Genomic DNA, 18,657 nt, shown 5'->3' with positions numbered 1-18,657 from the left:
CTAAGGCATTTGAGCATCTGGATTTTGGTACCCAAGGAGGTCCTGGGGCCAACCCCTTGTGGATGCGGGGGTCAACTGTATACAGAATCCTATAGCTGTCGGCCTTTTGTGTTCATTTTTCGCTCTTAACATAGTGTTTTCAAGGCTTGCCCGTTCTGCTTGGACATGTCTCTCTGTTCAGCTGCTGAGGCCCACGTGGGTTGCTTCTACCTCTTGGCTGTTGGCCTGTGGCTGCTGTGAACATTTGGGAGGTTTCTATATTCATGTGACTCCCTTGTCCTCCCAGGTAACCAAACCTGAGCTCCCCAGTCTGCCCAGAGCTAAGGGAAGGGAAAGAGCTTAGAGTGTCAGACTCAACCCAAAGAGAGGCTTGGAGTCACAGAGTTAGGGGGACAGGGAGGCTCCCCACCAGCTGGGAAGCCCAGTGTATAGGACACTGCTGCAGGTGCTGGGGAGAGATCAGGGCACTGGGGACTGAGGGTGGGAGATACAGGAGCCAGAAGAGGACTGCCTTGGCCTGTGGTTCTCCCACCTGGAAAATGGGTTCCTTCTGGGCCTCCCCAGTGGCGCAGCGGTTGAGCGCTGGGTTGCGAAGCTGCCTGCAGCCTCTGCAGCGCCGGTTCGATCCCCGGCTGCTCCCCGGCCACTGGAGGAGGGTCCCACATGGCGCGTAGACCTCTCCTGCCGCCCACTGCTCCCCTCAGCAGTGTACTTCAGTCCTTCTGCCTGCTCTGCTCCCCGCTCTGGCTCTGGTGAATTCTCTCACCCTCCCGAGCTTCTGACTGTACCCAGTGCTTGTATAAATAAAAATAAATCTTAAAAAAAAAAAAAAATTAAAAAAAAAAAAAAAAGAAAGTGGGTTCCTTCTACCCACTTGCCTGAATATTGCATCTTAATTTTTCTCTCACCTTTTTATTATTTTGAAAAATTACAGAAATTGCAATAGTACAACACTACTTGCCCTTCATGGTTAATGTTTCCCGGCATTGACACACACTCTCCCCTCCCCAACAAAGGCATTTTTCTTCTGAACCATTTGAGAATTTGATGACTATAACACCACTGTGGAATACCTCAGCAAGCCTCTCCGAAGAACACTCCCCTAGATGTTCTGAACCCTCCGTGAACCCTTCCTGCCGGAGCAGGAACCGGGAAGCCTCCCTGGATGAGGTAGGTCATGGGTTCAGCTATTTTCCTTCCTTCCTTTCCTTTAAAGTAGACTTCATTTTTCAGGCGAGTTTTAGATTTATAGAAAAATGTAGAAGATTGTCCAGAGTTTTCATATAAACCCCGTACCCCGTTTTCCTATTAAGAACATCTTATGTTAGTGTGGCACATTTGTTTCAATCAATGAGCTAACATCAACATATAATTGTTTTTCAACTTGGGCCTCCCCTGGTGGCGCAGCGGTTGAGCGCTGGGTTACGAGGTTGCCCGCAGCCTCTATAGCACCAGTTCGATCCCCGGCCACCAGCGAGGAGGGTCCCACAAAGAAAAAAAAAAAAAAAAATCAACCTAATGGTGCTATTCTGTCCTAGGATCCCAGGTTACATCTGGTCATCACATCCCCTTAGGCTCCTCTTGGCTGTGACTGTTTCTCAGACTCCCCTGGTTCTCAATGACCTTGATTTCTAAGCAGTTCTGGCCAGAAAGGGGGCCCCTCTCGTGGAAGTGCCACTTTTTATTTTCAAAGATTTATTTACTTATGCATACAAGACCTGGGGTTTAGGCCAAAGGTGTGGGGTGTGAGAGCATTCACCAGAGACAGAATGGAGAGTAGAACAGGTGGATTGACTGAAACACACTGCTGAGGGGAGCAGCGCAGGAGAGGTCTGCCGCACCCCTGGTTGGGGATTGAACTCATGTTGCAGTGGCTGCCGACAGCTTGATAGTGCTGTGTCTTTAATCCCTGCACCACCAGGGAGGCAGTGAAGTGCCACTTTTTCCAAGGACATCTAGGCTATCAACATGGTATATGTCTGATGTTGACCTCAATCACCTGACTGAGGTTGTGTCTGTCAGCTCTCCCACTCCCAAACTGTCCTGATTGGGGGAAAGTGACTCCTCAGCCCACATTTTGGAGGGTTGTGCTTCTTTGCGAGGGTGCTCTGGTGACAGACATTTTTGTGTGTAGTCGGGGGATTTGTCTCTTTTCCTCCACTTATTTATGCAATCGTTCATTTAATTATGTTACTCTCAGTCTTCTTTTTTACTCTTGCTCAATAATCAGCAGGTAATCGTTGATGCATATTTGCACGCATGTAGGCTATTCATGGGGAAGTCAGGGAAAATGAAATCACCCTCCCTGCCTTCCAGGAACTCCCTGCCTAGTCAGGTGGAGGGACAGCCACATCCACACACACTGTGGGGTGATCTGATGGGGTGATCACAAGCATTTGGGGGAGCCCAGAGGCAATCCCTGCTGGGCCATGGGGCTGGATGGGGTTTGCCATGTGGCAAAATGATGAGTGGGTGCCAAGGGCAGGGGCCTGAGAGGGATGAGGTGGCTCAGGGGCACGGTGGCCAGGCGGGAGCCAGGCAGGATGTCAGGACACAGGGATATTTGGCTGGAGGGGAAGGTTGGGCCAGATTATGGTTGACATTTTTTTTTAAGATTTATTTATTTGTGGGCCTCCCCAGTGGCGCAGCGGTTGAGCGCTGGGTTGCGAAGCTGCCCGCAGCCTCTGCGGCGCCAGTTCGATCCCCGGCTGCCACCCGGCCACGGGAGGAGGGTCCCATATGGTGCTCAGACCTCTCCTGCCGCCCGCTGCTCCCCTCAGCAGTGTACTTCGGTCCTTCTGCCTGCTCTGCTCCCCGCTCTGGCTCTGGTGAATTCTCTCACCCTCCCACGCTTCTGACTATACCCAGTGCATATATAAACAAACAAACAAATAAATAAATAAATAAAAACATGCCTCTATAAAAAAAAAAAAAGATTTATTTATTTGTGCATACAAGAACTGGGGTACAGGCCAGAGATGGGGGGGGCGGTAAGAGGATTCACCAGAGACAGAGTGGGGAACAGAACAGGAGGATTGACTGAAATACACTGCTGAGAGGAGCAGCGGGTGAGACAGGAGAGGTCTGCTGCGCCATGTGTGTAGCTCCCTGGCTGGGGATCGAACTTGTACTTCAGTGGCTGCGAACAGCTTCAAAGGTAGCATCTTAACTCCATGTGCCACCAGGGAGGCCCATATGGCTGACTTTTACGTCTGCACCTGCTGTTGGACTTCATCTTGTTCACTCATGGGACACCGGACCATGTGCGGGAGTGGGGAGGGCAAAGCTGTGTCACAAGGGCACACTGGCTTGACGAGAGGCTGGAGGTGGGCCAATGAGGAGGTTGAGGAGACAATGGCTAGTGTGTGGCAGTTATTGTCATCAGTTTGCGTTTGTTCTCTCTCCTGCCCGTTTCCAGCAGCAACTGCCAGGCTTTGGACTGGGCTGGGGTGGAAAGGGGCAGGATGAGGTAGGAGCTCAACTCGAGCTTGACCCTGAAGTAAATGCCAGGGTCAAGGAGAGCCAGGTTTTTTTCTGTCCAGAATATGGTGAGACTCATCCATGGGGAGGGGATGACAAGGGGCGTATGGACCACTTAAAAGCAAGCAGTGTCAGGCCTCCCTGGTGGCACAAGTGGTTAAGTCTTAGCACTATGAAGCTGTCTGCAGCACGAGTTCGATCCCCAGCCAGGGAGCTGACCCACATGGCGCAGCAGACCTCTCCTGTCTCACCTGCTGCTCCCCTCAGCAGTGTATCTTAGTAGATCTGCCCTTCTGCTCCCCAGTCTGTCTCTTGTGAATCCTCTCACCCATACCCCCCTGCACCTCTGGCCTATACCCCAGCTCTTACATGCATGCATAAATAAATAAAATAAATCTTAAAAACAAAAAAAGAGCAAGCAGTATCTGAGACAGCTCCTACTATATGCTCCTACTGTGCACCTGAAACTATTCTCAGGAACAAAGGTGACATCTTTTAATTGATGGCTGTATGGTTCCTGGTTGGTGTAGCTGAGAGATCATGGAACCCCAGGTCCTGAAGGGGCCAGGGAGACTGGAGCCCAGTGTTTCTATGGCAGCCAGGGCTTGGGCCAGGACAAGGAGGGCCTTTCCTGGGACCTGGGACCAGGGACCTGGAGAATCCCTAGTCAGAGAAGGAGCTGCCAGAAGGACTAAGATTGAGTTCCTTGCCAGTCTGCTACATGGCAAAGACCTGGAGTGAGGTTGATTGAAAGGAAATACAGGACCCTTGTTACACACCCAGGTGTGTGGTGGGTGCACACAACCTGGAGGTGGGAGGTCTGGCTGAGGGGGGAGGTGGCTGGGGCAATAGGGTGGAGAGTTCCAGGCACCCTGTGGCTGTTGGCCAGCCCCCACCCCTGCACCTGCAGCTCCCTGAGCCCGGCCTGCTCAACTGTGTAGGTGAAGCCCTGCTGTAGAAGGAACACTGAGACATAAAAACCTCAAACCTCAAATGTCATTGCTCCTGGCTAGGGCACACTTCCTGCAGATGAGCCTGCTGGGGGTGGGAATGCCCTTCCTTGGGGCTAGACAGATCCAGGGCTGGGAGCCTGGGGAAATGAGGGCTGGTGTTTGGGCTGGATCAGTGGGTACACCCGGCAGTTGATCAAAGACCTGGCAGCTGGACTTCCTGGGACCCGAAGGCAGGGGGTCAGGATGTGTATGTGGGATCCACTCCCCTACTGGGAGGCACCAGAGCCGGAGAGAGGCCCCAGAGGCCAGGCCTTGGGGCTCTCTATACAGCAGTGAGGGGTAATATGATCTCTGAGTCACCTGGGGCTGGAGTGAGATGTCACTCGTGATTCTTAGACTCCTGGGTTTTCTCTCTGGCCTGTCACTGCTGACTCACTGGCGGCGTGTCTGCTAGTCTCCAGGTCAACCAGCTGGTTTCTCTCTCCCTCTCGGTGTGTCACAGAACCAGACAGTCATCAGGTGTGTGCCCTGCCCAGGCTGCCCTTAAGGGCAGACACTGGGTGCTAGTCTCCAGGATCCTCTGAGGCCCCACCCTTGGCATGGAGAGAAAGCAGGATGGGAAGACCCCCGTCTCCTTGCTCTGCTCACAGGAGACAAGGCTCATCAGTAGGCTTCTCCAGGAGGTCCAGGCTGGTCCTGGTTCAAGATATCCCCGCCTCCCAATGAAATCCCACCTCTCCCATCCTAAGGCTTCATTACCCACCCCAGAACAGGGCAGCCCTCCTGTCTCACTCCCCACAATTAACTTACCAAGCTGGCTCAGGTACCTCCCCACCAGTCAAAGCCGACAGGGCTGGCCCTTGCTCAGAGCTTGTGCTTGGCTCCCCTGTGGCCCCAAACTCCTGGGCTGGGCACCTGGACCTTTTCTGATGCTTTCCAGCCCAGCTCTATCACCTATGGCTCCATATTCCTCAAATCCACTGCCCCCTCTTTCCTCCTCCTGTCCCTTGCCATACCCCTTTTTAGAGAACTCTCTCTCTCTCTCTCTTTTTTTTTAAAGATTTATTTATTTATGCATACAAGAACTGGGGTACAGGCCAGAGGTGCGGGGGGTGGGTGGGTGAGAGAATTCACCAGAGACAGAGTGGGGAGCAGAATGGGTGGATCTACTGAAATGCACTGTGGAGGGGAACAGCGGGCGAGTCAGGAGAGGTCTGCTGTGCCATGTGGGTAGCTCCCTGGCCGGGGATGTAATTTGTGCTGCGGTGGCTGTGGATAGCTTCATAATGCTATGTCTTAACCTCTTGCGCCACCAGGGAGGCCCTGGAGAACTCTCTCTGGAGAGATTTCTAAGCTTTTACTAACCTCCTGATCTCCCTGCCACCTCCTCCAGGAAGTCTGCCCTGCAACCCAGATGGAGTTGACTATTTTCTTTCCAGAGTCCTTGGGGGCCTTAAGGACAGGCACTGGCCTGATTCCTACTGAGCTGCATGCCCCACCCCAGACCTGGTTCAGCCTGTGCTCATTATGTCCTCATGAAAGAATAAAAGGAGAAATAATAAAGTGTAATAAACATGAGGGTGGCTGTAGAGAGTAAGCCCCAGCAGCAGTCAGGGTGGGTGTGAATCCTGACCTTGTCATTACTCTGTGGCCCTGGATTGCCACATCAGCTCATCTCTAAAGTGGTAATAATGATGCTCCTACATGATTTTGGAGGGAGATAAAATGATTTCCCATAAAGCAAGGCACCAAGCCCAGCACCTGACCCACAGCAGGTACTCAACAAAAGTTTCCTGACCAGGGCCTCCCCACTGACGCAGTGGTTGAGCGCCGGGCTGTGAAGCTGCCCGCAGCCTCTGCAGAACCAGTTCGATCCCCGGGCCGCGGCGAGGGTCCCACATGGCGCGCAGACCTCTCCTGCTGCCCGCTGCTCCCCTCAGCAGTGTACTTCAGTCCTTCTGCCTGTTCTGCTCCCCCTCTGGCTCTGGTGAATTCTCTCACCCTCCTGCGCTTCTGACTGTACCCAGTGCTTGTATAAATAAATAAATAAATAAATAAATAAATAAATAAATAAATAAATCTTTAAAAAAAGTCTCTTGACCAGGGGACAGTAGGGGTCTGGAAGAAGGAGGTCTCCCTGGGGAGGGGACCAGGGCAGGACTGACTCCTCCATTAGATTAGAGGGTCCTCAGGGATCCCCTGGCTCTCTCCTGTGGCCCTCTCCTCACACCATCTCTGCAGAGTTGCATACAGATAGACCAGCAGAGAGGCTGGGGTTTGCGATGGGGAAGGAAGCCTCTAGCCTGGGAGGAGGAAAGTGCCCTGTGAAGGGGTGCGCCCTTGGGTGGGAGTGAGGAAAGCAAAGGTCGCAGTAAGTTTCAGGTTCTTTGAAACTGCCAGACAGAATTTGGAAGCAGAAGTTGGCTGCTACCTGAGGCCCTCTGAGAAAAGCAGCCTTCCTTCACTCAGCCCTCCCAATCTCGGAAACCATTCGCTAGTTTCTGTCCTGCCCCCAGAAGTGCCCTCTGTGGGACTCCAGCCAGGAGGCAGCCTTGTTTTTCCTCCTTGGAGAAACCCCAGATGTGGCCACCTCCCCACCCCCACCTTCTCCCTTAACCCACTTGGGGCCCTGGCCTGGGGGCAGCACCTGCTTAGCCAGTCTGGCCAGCCAGGCCTGTCATTACCCCACCCCGCCAAGTGGGGAGGATGGCCACCCGGTATAGGTTGCCAGACCTGGGGGGCTGGGGGAAGGGAAGGGGGTGCTATACTCAGCCTGGGGCCAGCCCTCTTCTGAGTGCAGGGCCTATGACCTTCTCAGGCGGTTGCTGGGCTGGCTGGACACCTATACCTATCAGTGCTCCAGAAGATTCTCCACCAGCCAGTGAGCCCGGCTCCTAGGGCTTTCACCCCTTGTCTTCCGCAAGTTTCCCAGCACCCGGAGGGAGGGTGGTAGTGTCCTCTTTCTTACCCAGATGAGGACATAGGTTGGGAGAAATTCGTTCTATTACCCAATGTCACAGAACTGGTAGTAACAGGACAGGGACTCAGTCCAGGGAGGGTTGGGGTCATTTCAGATGAGAGCCACAAAGGGGCCACCACATCCTCCTTTGGATTCTGAAAGTCCCAGCCCAGAGCCAGCCCCTCAAAAGCTGATGCTGTGTCCACCCTGGGGGAAGTCCCAGTGGCTGTCAGAGCCTGCAGGAGGCAGCTAGTCCACGAGGGCCTGGTCTGGAAGTGACCAAAGTGACCACTTATTTACAGTATGCTCTGGAGGACCTGCGCCTTTGGGAGCGACTCGGGAAGACAGCACTGACGTGACCTGGCAAGACCAGCCTTGCACTCGCTGCAGATTATTTACTGACATTGCAGTCATTTATAACTAAAGGCAGTGTCTCTGGTTTAGAAAAGAACACAATCTTAACTTGGGTCTGCAGGCTGAGATGCTAACGAACTCCTTGCAAAAGTAAATATTGACTAGTTTTACTATTCAGCTTCCAATGAGACAGATTTTTAGCCGAGAATGAGGCTGCTGCCTTTAGCTCTTCCAAATAGCCGCTTGATTTTATAAGGATCACATGTCATGTTTGGTGGGGACAAATAATTTTAAGTTGGCATTGGCTGACCTGGCCTTAGTCTTCCTGGAGTTCCTAGAAAACAAGGAGTAAAGGCCTCTGGGTCCTGGGGACCTGGTGGGCACAGGCCCTGGACCAGGCAGCAGCAGGCTGCTCAGGGCTGGCTCTCCCAGGGATACCCAGGGAGCTAAGGGTGTGTGTGTGTGTGTGTGTGTGTGTGTGTGTGTGTCTGTGTCTGTGTCTGTGTATGTTGTGATCAAGGACTTGGCTAAGCCTCTGGTCTTGGGATCAGGGGTCTGAGAAACCCTAGCTCCTGCCTTGTGCATGCAGGATGGGAACTGAGTGTGGCTGCTTTATGCCTCTTGACCTTGGCTCCTTCCTTCTCTTGGTGCTGAGATTTCTGGCTCATGAAGCATTTTCACATCCTCGTGTCATTTCACAGCCATATTAGGAGAGGGGCACTAGTGTCCTTTCACAAAGGTGAAAGATGAGACTCAGAGGTGGAACTGGCTTTCCTGAGGTCACAGGGCTGGCAAGATGGTGGATGGCATTAAAATTGTTAGTTCTGGTGGAAAACTTTTTGGCTCACAAGGCATTTTTCACATCGTCATCACATTTCACACTGTCTTCAGTGGGGGTGTGAGGGGGCGGCTGCTAATAGCCTCATTTTCCAAAGAGGGAAGTTGATGCTCAGAACTGGCTTCCCCAAGGTTCCAGGTTGGCAAAATGGTTATGGGGTGGCAAGGGTGGGTGAAGGGATCTAGCAGGGGAGGGAGAGGGCCATCCTTGATAGAAACCAGCATGTATGGTCCAATTCTACTGGCATAAAATTATGCAGTATATATTGGGAGAAAGGAAAAGGGGGGAAAAATTGCCAACTCTGCCTTTCCTGTCCCCAAAACAAAGGTGATGTGTGGCAGACACATTATAAAGTGTCACCGTAAAAGTTTATCTAGGTGCTTGGGAGAAGGCCAGGCTAAGGAGAGCTAGAGTGGGTCCAGAAGAAGGGCCTCCACTGTGCTGGTGCTTTTCCTGCCCCCACTGGGACCCAGCCAGTGTCTCCTGGTGCAAATCAAGCATCAATGACTCTATCCCGCTCCACTCATGGCTCCCCCTGGACACCCCTCTTACTCCTCCTGCACATCTGGGCCCCCAGTCCCACCTGAGTTTCCTGCAGATCACCCCTGTCCTGGGTCTGCCCCTTTGCTGGTACCCCTTCTCTTCCCCCATCACTCCCCCCCCAGTCCTCCTGCCTCTCCCCAGCTTCTGATGTGCTTGGCTGAGCTAGGCAGGGTTAGACAGCTTTCTTTTGGGCCACAGGTGGAAAGCCTGCCTTCTCCCTTCCCCCACGCATTCCTAAGTTCCAGTTGACTGTGTCCCAGAACAAAGACAGGAAATTGGCAGGGGAATGTGTGTGTATTGGGGGGGAGGGGGGTCTGGCCATCTGGTCAACTCTCTTCTGGTCTCAGAAATCTTGAAGAAGGGCAGGGACAATGGGTAAGGGGCACCTGGCTAAGGAGGCTCTGATGATGGAGTGTGCACCCCATCTGGGCAAGCCCCTGACCCCCTCTGTGCCTCAGTTTACTCATTTGTGCAAAGGCAGTAAGAGTCAGTGGCCTGCCTACTGGCAGGGAGGCAGGGATGAGGTCATGGCTGGAAAGCTCTTATTGTCAATCTCGGGTAGTTATCTCTGTTGCTCAGCCCACAGGCCTGGGTACTGATCCTCAGAGCCTTGTAAGGAATATCCCAGGGGGTGTGGTCAGGGCAGAAACCATCTCTGTTTGTTTTGGTGTGTGTGTGCCCATGGGGGGGAAGGTGTGGGGAAGAGCTGCAGAGGGCAGCTGGGAACTGGGAGAGAAAGCTTCCTTCCTTGCTGAGTACCTGCTCTGTGTCCACCCCGTGCTAGGCACTGAGGTTGACTCAGGCATTGCTTCTGGCCTCCGGGAGCCCCTAGCCTAGTGGGGGGGGGGGTTTGGGGGGGGTGGGGGGTGGAGAGCCAGCACAGATGCATTTACAGTCAACCATATCCAACTTCCCCATCATGCTAGGTAGTCTGAGCCAGCCCTGAGGTTTATCAGTCCTGTCTCAAAGGCCTCCCGTGACAGAGGCTCACCAATGGCTTCACCCTCAACCATGCACATGTGATGGTTTTCCCACAGGAAGCTCAGGGAGCACAGGGCTGGGTCATCCCAGGTGGCTGGACAAGGCTGGGGTTCAGGGATGTCTTGGAGCCCTGGCCCTCAGCATGATCATCATATAAAATGAGGGGTACCCTTGGTGCAGCTATGATGAGCCTCAATTACTCTCACCCCCATAATGACCCCTTTCTATAGGTCCTCACCTCCCTACCCTGAAACAGGTCCTGGTTAATCCTGGACCCCTGCCCTATAGTCACTTCCATCCTGTTTCCAATGTCCTAAGGTGTGGGCATCGCTTAGACTGGCATCCAATGACCTGGCTAAACCCTGTGCCTCTGTGCACGGGGCTGGGTGATGTTTGAGGCCGGATATCTTTCTGGTCTATTCACTTGGGCTCCTCCCCACTCCCTCAAACTCAGGGTCAGACTAGATTCCTCTCCATCCATGCAGAGCTATCTGCATTTCCCCACCTGAGTACCTTTGTCACCTCTGACCTTCCTGAATGTTCTCCATCCACTCCTGCAGCCTCACACCACTCCAGGGGAATCCATTCATGGTGACTTGTCATCAGTGTCCACTGCAGCATAACCCCAGGCTACAGTGTGCCCTCGGGCCCAAGAGCACCCCTTCAAGCCCCCTCCCAAGGGCCCTACCTCCACCCTAGTCCAAATTCTTCCTCCCCTTTAAAGTCTTCTGGGACTTTGCACCCTCCCTGGCCTCATCAGATAACTGCTCTATGTGTCTGCAGAGTAAACACTCATTTGTTGGCTGATTTCCGTAAGGGTGGCCCACAGCTTGCTGTTGCTGGCCTCCCTTACCCAGTTCCAGTCAAGCAAAACCCAGCAGGAATGAAGCCCACTGGCTAAAACTTCCATAGAAGGGGGCAGGTTCCCTCTTCTCTGGCTGAAAGGGCATCGAAGGGGTGCCCCTCCTCTGGCAGGGATGGGAAGTCAGGGGTGAGTGTGGTAGTCAGAGATGGGGAGAGCAGGCACCAGCATTTCATTCCCCCAAACTGGACCTCACCAGGCCAATGCCAAGACTGGAGGCAAATACATGGAAGATGAGAATCATAAAAGTAAATCGGACCAGTGATGAAGGCGATAAGGCCACAACCACAGTAACCCAGGTGTGGCGGCTCTTTGAAATTCATCCTGGAAAGGGGTCCCTACCCCTCTCAGCCCACCCACACCTGCAATGAAGGAGCCCTGGGGTGTAAGAACCTTGGTCTTCAGGGCCTGAACCTGATTATGTCTGGCTGCCCCCTGCTCTGGAAACATCCAGGTGCCTACAGGCTATTACTCAGTCTCCTCTCCCAGCTGACCTCAGCAGGGACCCGGGGGCAGGGGAGAGGGCAGTTTCCTCTGAGACTGACTCTCCTCCAGCAGAGTGACTCAGGGACCCAGGGCTGGGGCCTTAAAGTGCCTTTGTGGCCAGGCTCTGGAATCCAGAGGAACTGGTCAGGGGGAGGCTCCAGGGACCGAAACCCCTCCCTCTGCTCCCGCCTACCTACTGAGCCTTATAACCCTTCCAGCCTTTAGCTGAGAGTGCGCGCGGCAGCTGTTTGCAGGGAAGAACTGGTCTGGCTTGCTGCTTCTCGCTGCTTCTGCTTCTCCAGAGGGAGAGACGCCGGTGGCTTCTGACTGGGTGAGGACACTTGGCGGCTGTTCGTGGCTGCTCTGACTGACTGCCTCTGAACCTGTGGCAAGAGGCCTGCCTGTGGACGCTGAGTGTCCATCCTCAGTGCTTGAAAGCCTACAGCCCACAGGGTCAGATCCCCACAGGCATTCAGTTTCTAGATCCCCGCAGACACTGAGTGATGGCCTCCATGGGGCTGCAAGTGATGGGCATTGCCCTGGCGGTGCTGGGCTGGTTGGGTGCCATCCTCAGCTGTGCGCTGCCCATGTGGCGCGTGACGGCCTTCATCGGCAGCAACATCGTCACGTCGCAGACCATCTGGGAGGGCCTGTGGATGAACTGCGTGGTGCAGAGCACCGGCCAGATGCAGTGCAAGGTGTACGACTCGCTGCTGGCGCTGCCGCAGGACCTGCAGGCGGCCCGCGCGCTCATCGTGATCTGCATCATCGTGGCCGTGCTGGGCGTGCTGCTGTCCGTGGTGGGTGGCAAGTGCACCAACTGCGTGGAGGATGAGAGCGCCAAGGCCAAGATCATGATTGTGGCGGGTGTGGTGTTCCTGCTGGCCGGCCTGCTGGTCATGGTGCCCGTGTCCTGGACGGCCCACAACATTATCCAAGATTTCTACAACCCGCTGGTGGCCTCTGGCCAGAAGAGGGAGATGGGCGCCGCGCTCTACATCGGCTGGGCCGCCTCCGGCCTGCTGCTGCTCGGTGGAGCCCTTCTCTGCTGCAACTGCCCACCCCGCACCGACAAGCCCTACTCTGCCAAGTACGTCCCCGCCCGCTCCGCCCAGGGCAGCAACTACGTGTAAGGTGGCACCGCTCCACTCTGATGCTTTGGCTTTGTTTCTCCATGGACTGAGCTCAGTGCCGCCTATGACCCCGGGATGGCCCAACCACGGGCTGCGGGCTGAAGGCACTGGGCAGGCAGGACTGAACCAGGCCAGCAGCCCTCAGCCCCTCTGGCCCTCTTGGCCCACCTCTACAAGGATGGACAGAAAGACTCCTGGGCTACTCTCCTGAGTGGCCACTGATGGGGGGAGGGGGCTAGCGCGACAGGGTGTGTCGGTAGAGCTGGTAGAGCTGGGAGCTGGCGCCTGCTGGCCAGGACAGCTCAGCCTCGATTTTGTTTGGGCTCTGAGTGGGTGCCCTGCCCATGCCTCTGTTGACCATTGTCTCCTTCTTTGATGTTCTCCACTCCCTCTGCCCACATCTTTGGGTGGGTCAGCGAGCACTGGGCTGTCCCTTGCCCACGGAAACCTGTGGCCATGAGACTGGCTGGGGCCTTGCTCATCCATCTGCCCGGTGCAGCACAAAGTGGACAGACAGGTTTAGAGGGGAGGGGTGAAGGTGCTACAAACTGGTTTGGGTAGTGGTGGGGGAGGGGGCTACTGAGGCAGCCCACTTGGCCTCCACCCCTTCCTACCTTCCTGTCCCGCCACAGCCAGGCAGCCCCCTGGCTCCACCTCAGCAAAAGGACCCTGCCCCCCTGAGACTGGCTACCTCTGGATCGATGCCCTTGTCAAGGTCATTGGCCAGCCTGGGGAGGGCAGGGGGAGTGGTCTTTTGCTGGCCCTCATCCCAGGACATCCTGGGGCTGTTCTGTTTTGTAATTTAAGATCTATTTGTCACTGTAGCTACTGTTATTTTCTATAATAAATGAGACCTGTGCACAGGAAGGCTCTGATTGTTTCTGATTCCAACTATGGAGGTGGGCAGGGAAGGCTTGTGGGCCTGGACGGTCTGTGAGGGGCAGGGAACACTTGAAAATCTGGTTTCGGGGGATTGTGAAGAATTGGAACTGGCCTCACCTTGGGAATCACCTTGTTCAAGTCCTCATGTGCTAGAGGGAAGACCTGTTCACAGGAAATGTGCTGTGTGCCCAGGACCCTGGTGAGCTGCTGGGGACCCCAAGAAGGAAGACAGACGAGGACACCCAGCCCCTGGCAATGGGCCACTGTCCTGTCTCTCTGTCCCAGTTTGTCTGGCAGCCAGGCTGGTCTGGTCACCTTCAAATCCTACCTCCTAGCTTTTGCTCAGACTGTCCCTGCCCTCTCCTGACTTTCTCCACCCCTCGGAATCCTGCTTGTCCTGAAGGTCCAGCTCTGGGCCTCCTCCTCCAGGAAGCCTTCCCACAGGAAGCTTCAGCAGCCCTGTTCATATCCAGTCCCTACAATGCTGTCAGTCATCCGAGCCCTTCCACCTGCCGAGGTGAGGGCCGCCTCCAAGCCCTTTATAGATGAGGAAATGGAATCCTAGATGTGTGAAAGTGACCAGGGCCCAACCAGGAGCCCTTGAGCTAAAGAGGGCCCATCAGCTGGGAAGAGCCATACAGTCACATCTGACTGCCGTGCCTGGCTCAGGGATGATCGGAGCTGGGGACCCTCTCTGTCCTGTCACTTCTGACTTCTGTCCTCAGCGACAGCTGGGGCAAAAGAATCACAGAACCACGGTCCTGCTGTTCCTCTGGGCCATCTTTAATGGGCACATTCTCCTGAAAGGCAGGTTGGCATGGTGACCCATTTTAGAGATGAAGTGGAGGAGCTCCAAGGATGGGCCTGGCCAATGCCAGGTGGAGGGTCAGTGACCTGCCGGGGCCTGGGGAGCAGGCTTTGCTCCCTCAACCCTGACTCCCGCTTGCTGCTTTCGGTACAGGTAGACAATGCCAGAGATGAAGCCCTCGCTGTCAGAAGAGCCAGTCACCACCTCGAGCTCAGAGGTGGCCAGCTCCCACCTGTCCACAGGCCAGGTCACCAGGCGTTCCCAAGCCCTGGCCTGCTCCAGCTCATCCAGGGTGGTCTCCAGCACCTCCTTGTAGCGAAGGTTGGATGGGTTGGTCCTGGTGGTCAGACACACCAGCCCTCCTGGGGAGAGGGAGGGGAAGTAAGTGAGGGAGGGGCAAGGTTCCAGGCCTGCCCTGGGAATGGGGAAGGAGCTCAAGGGCACATGTTTTCTCAGCTTTGTCTCCAGGCCAATCTTGCCCATCTCTAGCCTTTGGTGCTCACTTTTCTCCCCATGCCCCGGAATTCCCTTTTACTTCTTCAGCCTGCCTGATGCCTTCTCCACCCTTCAAGGCCCAAGTCACCTTAACGCTGGGAATTCTTGGCTAATCCCCTGAACAGAGGGGTCTTGCTTCTCACTGCTCACCCAGCCCCTCTCCTGGAAGGTAAGGCTGTGTCTAGAGGCACAGGAAGTTCATAGGCTTTGAATCCTGGGCAAGTCTCTTCACCTCTCTGGGCCTCAGTTTCCCAGCTTGCACAAAGGGGATGGTTACCCTGTCTCACAGGAACACCAGCACAGCCAGCAAACACTGGCTGAATGAACAAGTGAGCAGGTCCCTTTAGGTCTTCTTGGGACACCTACAACATGCCCAGTGTGGGCTCACAAACATTTAGATCAGTGTCTGGAAGGCTTCCTGGAGGAAGGGGTAAGGAGAAGCAGGGCTGGAGGAGGGGCTCCATGAAAGGAAGGACTCATTGAAGGAAGGGCTCCAAAGCCAGGCACCTGTGGCACGCAGGCGGCAGATAGGGCTCTGGCCAGCAGAGGGTGGGCTAGGAGTCCTAGTCCGCACCGGTTTAGGCTATGGGAGTTTCCTGTCCCTAGGTCAACCTTTACCTCTCCTGTCCCCACCAATCTTCCTGCATCTGTCAGCTGCCATAGTTCCCTGAGGCCAAAGCCTGCCCAGACCTGCCCAGGCTTAGCCACAGCCCTTGAGGGCTGACTGGGGGAATGAGTAGGGCAGGAAGAAGCTGTAATCTTGCCGCGGCAGAGTGCCTCTATGGCACCTGATCCCTCCTACAGCCAGACCTTGCCTCCTGACCTTCCGCTCTGCTATTCTTCCTACCTCTGACTTTGCTTGAGTTGCTTCCCATTGTGGCCCTCACGCCCCATACCGGGCCTCAGAAATGTCTGAATTATTAGAGCACTGAGCACTCACAGCTCTTGTGGGTCTACCTCTGGCCTAACCATTTCCCCAGAGTTTGATGATAGAGGCTCAAAGGGTAAGTCTGCCTCTTCTCCCCAGCAGCAGAGCAAGGCACAGAATAGGGCACAGCAACAGAATCCTCACCGGTACATCAACCTCACATGTGGTGTTTATAAAAAGTGCTCACGTTGGGCCTCCCCGGTGGCACAGTGGGTTGAGCGCTGCGCTGTGAAGCTGTCCACAGCCTCTGCAGTGTGGGTTTGATTCCCGGCCGGCCAGGGAGATACCCACATGGCATGGCAGACCTCTCCTGCCTTGCCTGCTGCTCCCCTCAGCAGTGTCTTCGGTCCGTCTGCCTGTTCTGCTCCCTGCTCTCTCTGGTGAATTCTCTCACCCTCCCGTGCCTCTGACCTATACCCCCGTTCTTGTATAAATAAATAAAACTTTAAGAAAAGAAGTGCTCACATCTATCATCTCACCTGAGCAGTCCCATTTCACAAACAAGGAAACAGAGACCAGGATGGAGAGACTCACCTAACGGCTGCCCATGAGTTAGTGAGGAAGCTGGACGATGAGGGAATTGAGCTGAATTTCTTCTATGCAAAGGCCATAGAGATATTATTTCACCCAATTCTTACCCTGATCCTAGAGGGGAGGGACTGTGTTGCTCTGCTGATAGGTAAGGATGCAGGGGCTGGAGAGGAGGGTGTAACTTAAATGCTCCTGGCTGCCCGCGGACAAGAGGAAAGCCGGCCACAGGCTGCTCTGCCTGTTGGCCTGGTTTGTTGATGGTGGCAGCTGAGGCCCAGCCCTGGGCTAACAGCTGGTGCCTCAATGCCAGGGGAGGCTGTATGGCCCTGGGCAGGACCCTGTCCATTGCCTGGCCTGGGGGGTTCTGAGGCTGGTGTCTGTGGGTATGGAGAGGGAAGGTGTATATGCGGTTGGACAGCTGCTTCTCACCTGGCTTGGTAACTCTCAGGAGCTCAGGTATGGCACTGCAGGGCACCTGGCCATCGCTGAGGGCACCCACCATCAGCACTGCGTCAAAGGTCCCTGTGTGAGGCATGGGCATGTGGGTGGTGGTTTGTCTTTGGTGTGGCCTCAGACCACCCTGGAGGATAGTGCCCAGGATGGGGAGGGCCAGGCCTGTCACTAGTGTCTGCAGGCTCCAGATCCTGTGGGTGGCCCAGTCCCAGGCTGAGGTCAGATCATGGAGTGGAGGGATCAGTGAGAGGAGCTCACAGAGGGTCAGAGAGGTTCTCAGTGAGGCATTAGAGGACTCAGAAGGGGAATGGGGGCTTGAGGAGTGTTCAGCAGGGCGATCTGTGAAGGTAGGCTTGGACAGGGGGTGCAGTGGAGTGTCAGGTGAGAGGGGAAGTACCTTCAGGGCTGGGCAGAGGCTCCTGGCCCAGGGTGCAGAGGCTGAGGCACTGGTAGAGGCCGCGGGCCCGGGCCTGTTCCAGCATCCCTGGGCTCCCATCCACCCCATGCAGCTGGAGGAAGCCTCGAGCCTGCAGCTGAGGTGGTGGGGAGGGAGGTGCTCAGTCACAGTTCAAACTTGCCACTTTCCAGCTGGATATCTGAACCGGGGAAGGGCAGCGGGCCCTGCATTGGATGTGGCTCAAGTATTTGGGACCAGTGAGTCTGAGGTGTGGGTCAAAAGAGAGGACAGGAGATCTGGGGAGACCTCACCTCGGCAGCCACCAGGCCAGTGCCACAGGCCACGTCCAGGATCAGGGCGGTGTGGGGAAGGCCTGGAAGGGCTTGGGTGAGGCAGTCCACTGCTAGGCGGGGGGCACGGTACTGCAGGGTCGCCACATCCTGGGGACAGAGGGCTGAGCCAACCACCACTCCATGCTCTAGTGTTTCTGGGATATTCTCTATGGGGTGATTTAGGAGTCAGCCAGGCCAAGCTGTGTGTGTGTGTCTGGACTAGAGCCTCGGAGGAATTACAGTGAGAGGAGATTCTGGCATGAGACGCTTTCCTCTGCTAAGGGGCCAAGGCTAGAAAATTAGCCCCCAGCCCTCTGCCTGAGGCTTCTCTGTTTATCCCACAGTGACCCATCAGTGGTATTCCCCTACGCAGCCCTGCTGCCTGGCCTGCAACCCTAGAGTGGGAGGTCTCGACCCCTGACCTTGAGGTCCTGCCAATCTGGAGCAATGGGGCTGGCGAGAGGGCAGGGCTGCTGAGGGTGGGCAGGTGAGGGCCCAGTCCTTGAGGGGGCAGAACTTGAGTGGGTTGCACCCACTGCAGGGGGCAGAACTTCTGGGATGACACAAGGTTAGCTATCCTCACTTCACAGGTAGGAAAATCAAGTCTATGCAAGTGGAGGGAGGCTGAGGTGATTAACTGGACAAGTTTACCTGGTCATAGTCCAGAGCCCAGCGGTCATAGAAGCGGAGCTTTTGGGCCAGGTCGGTGATGCCATGGGAGGCCCCAACCCGGGCCCGCACTTTGGGCAGGCTCCAGCCGTCTTCCTGAGCCATCCTCCTGTGAGGACACAGCCTTCCGTCCTCAGTCCAGCCCAGCCCCTGTCCCCCAGCGCCCTCCCTCTGCACCCCTCCCTTCCGTGCCCGCAGAGGCCGTCTGGAGGAGGCCTGCCAGGTCCCCCCACAATCCCATTTCATATTCCAGGGCACTGAACACAGAGAGGACGAGACTGACATTTGGGGTTCAGGGCTGGGGGAGGGGTATTCCCCCTGGCGGGAGGGGCCTGTTTCCGACCTCCCCACCCCGGGCCGTGGGGAGCCGCCAGCGGGGCAGAAGGCTGGAGGGTCAGAACTCACCGCCAGCCTGACAGCGCGAGCAGAGGGGCGCCGGAGCCTGGCCCCGCCCACCCACCCCCACCCCCACCCCCACCCCCCGCTGACTGGCTGTCCTCTAGGACAAACTACCCAATCAGACGAAAGCAATGACAGTCCGCCCTTCTGCCAGCCAATGAACACCATTTTTTG

General features: G+C 55.5%; 2 protein-coding genes across 2 annotated transcripts; one reads left to right on the top strand and one right to left on the bottom strand.

Annotated features, from left to right (window-relative positions):
* Positions 1–11,959: 11,959 nt before the first annotated feature.
* CLDN4 (claudin 4) lies at positions 11,960–12,589 on the top strand (the record flags this gene model as incomplete). The annotated part of the gene is made up of 1 exon (XM_084251319.1): positions 11,960–12,589. The coding sequence occupies one exon, from the start codon at positions 11,960–11,962 to the stop codon at positions 12,587–12,589; it is 630 nt and encodes a 209-aa protein (XP_084107445.1).
* Positions 12,590–14,136: 1,547 nt separating this feature from the next.
* METTL27 (methyltransferase like 27) lies at positions 14,137–18,189 on the bottom strand (the record flags this gene model as incomplete). Its single annotated transcript, XM_084250146.1, has 6 exons — positions 14,137–14,271; positions 14,409–14,641; positions 16,663–16,755; positions 17,084–17,219; positions 17,395–17,523; positions 18,067–18,189. 6 exons carry the CDS (start codon positions 18,187–18,189, stop codon positions 14,137–14,139), a joined length of 849 nt encoding a protein of 282 aa, XP_084106272.1.
* Between the last annotated feature and the right edge of the window lie 468 nt (positions 18,190–18,657).

Source organism: Talpa europaea (assembly GCF_964194135.1).
Source record: "Talpa europaea genome assembly, chromosome: 12".
Taxonomy (NCBI): Eukaryota; Metazoa; Chordata; class Mammalia; order Eulipotyphla; family Talpidae; genus Talpa; species Talpa europaea.
This window is presented reverse-complemented; position numbering and strand designations above follow the sequence as displayed.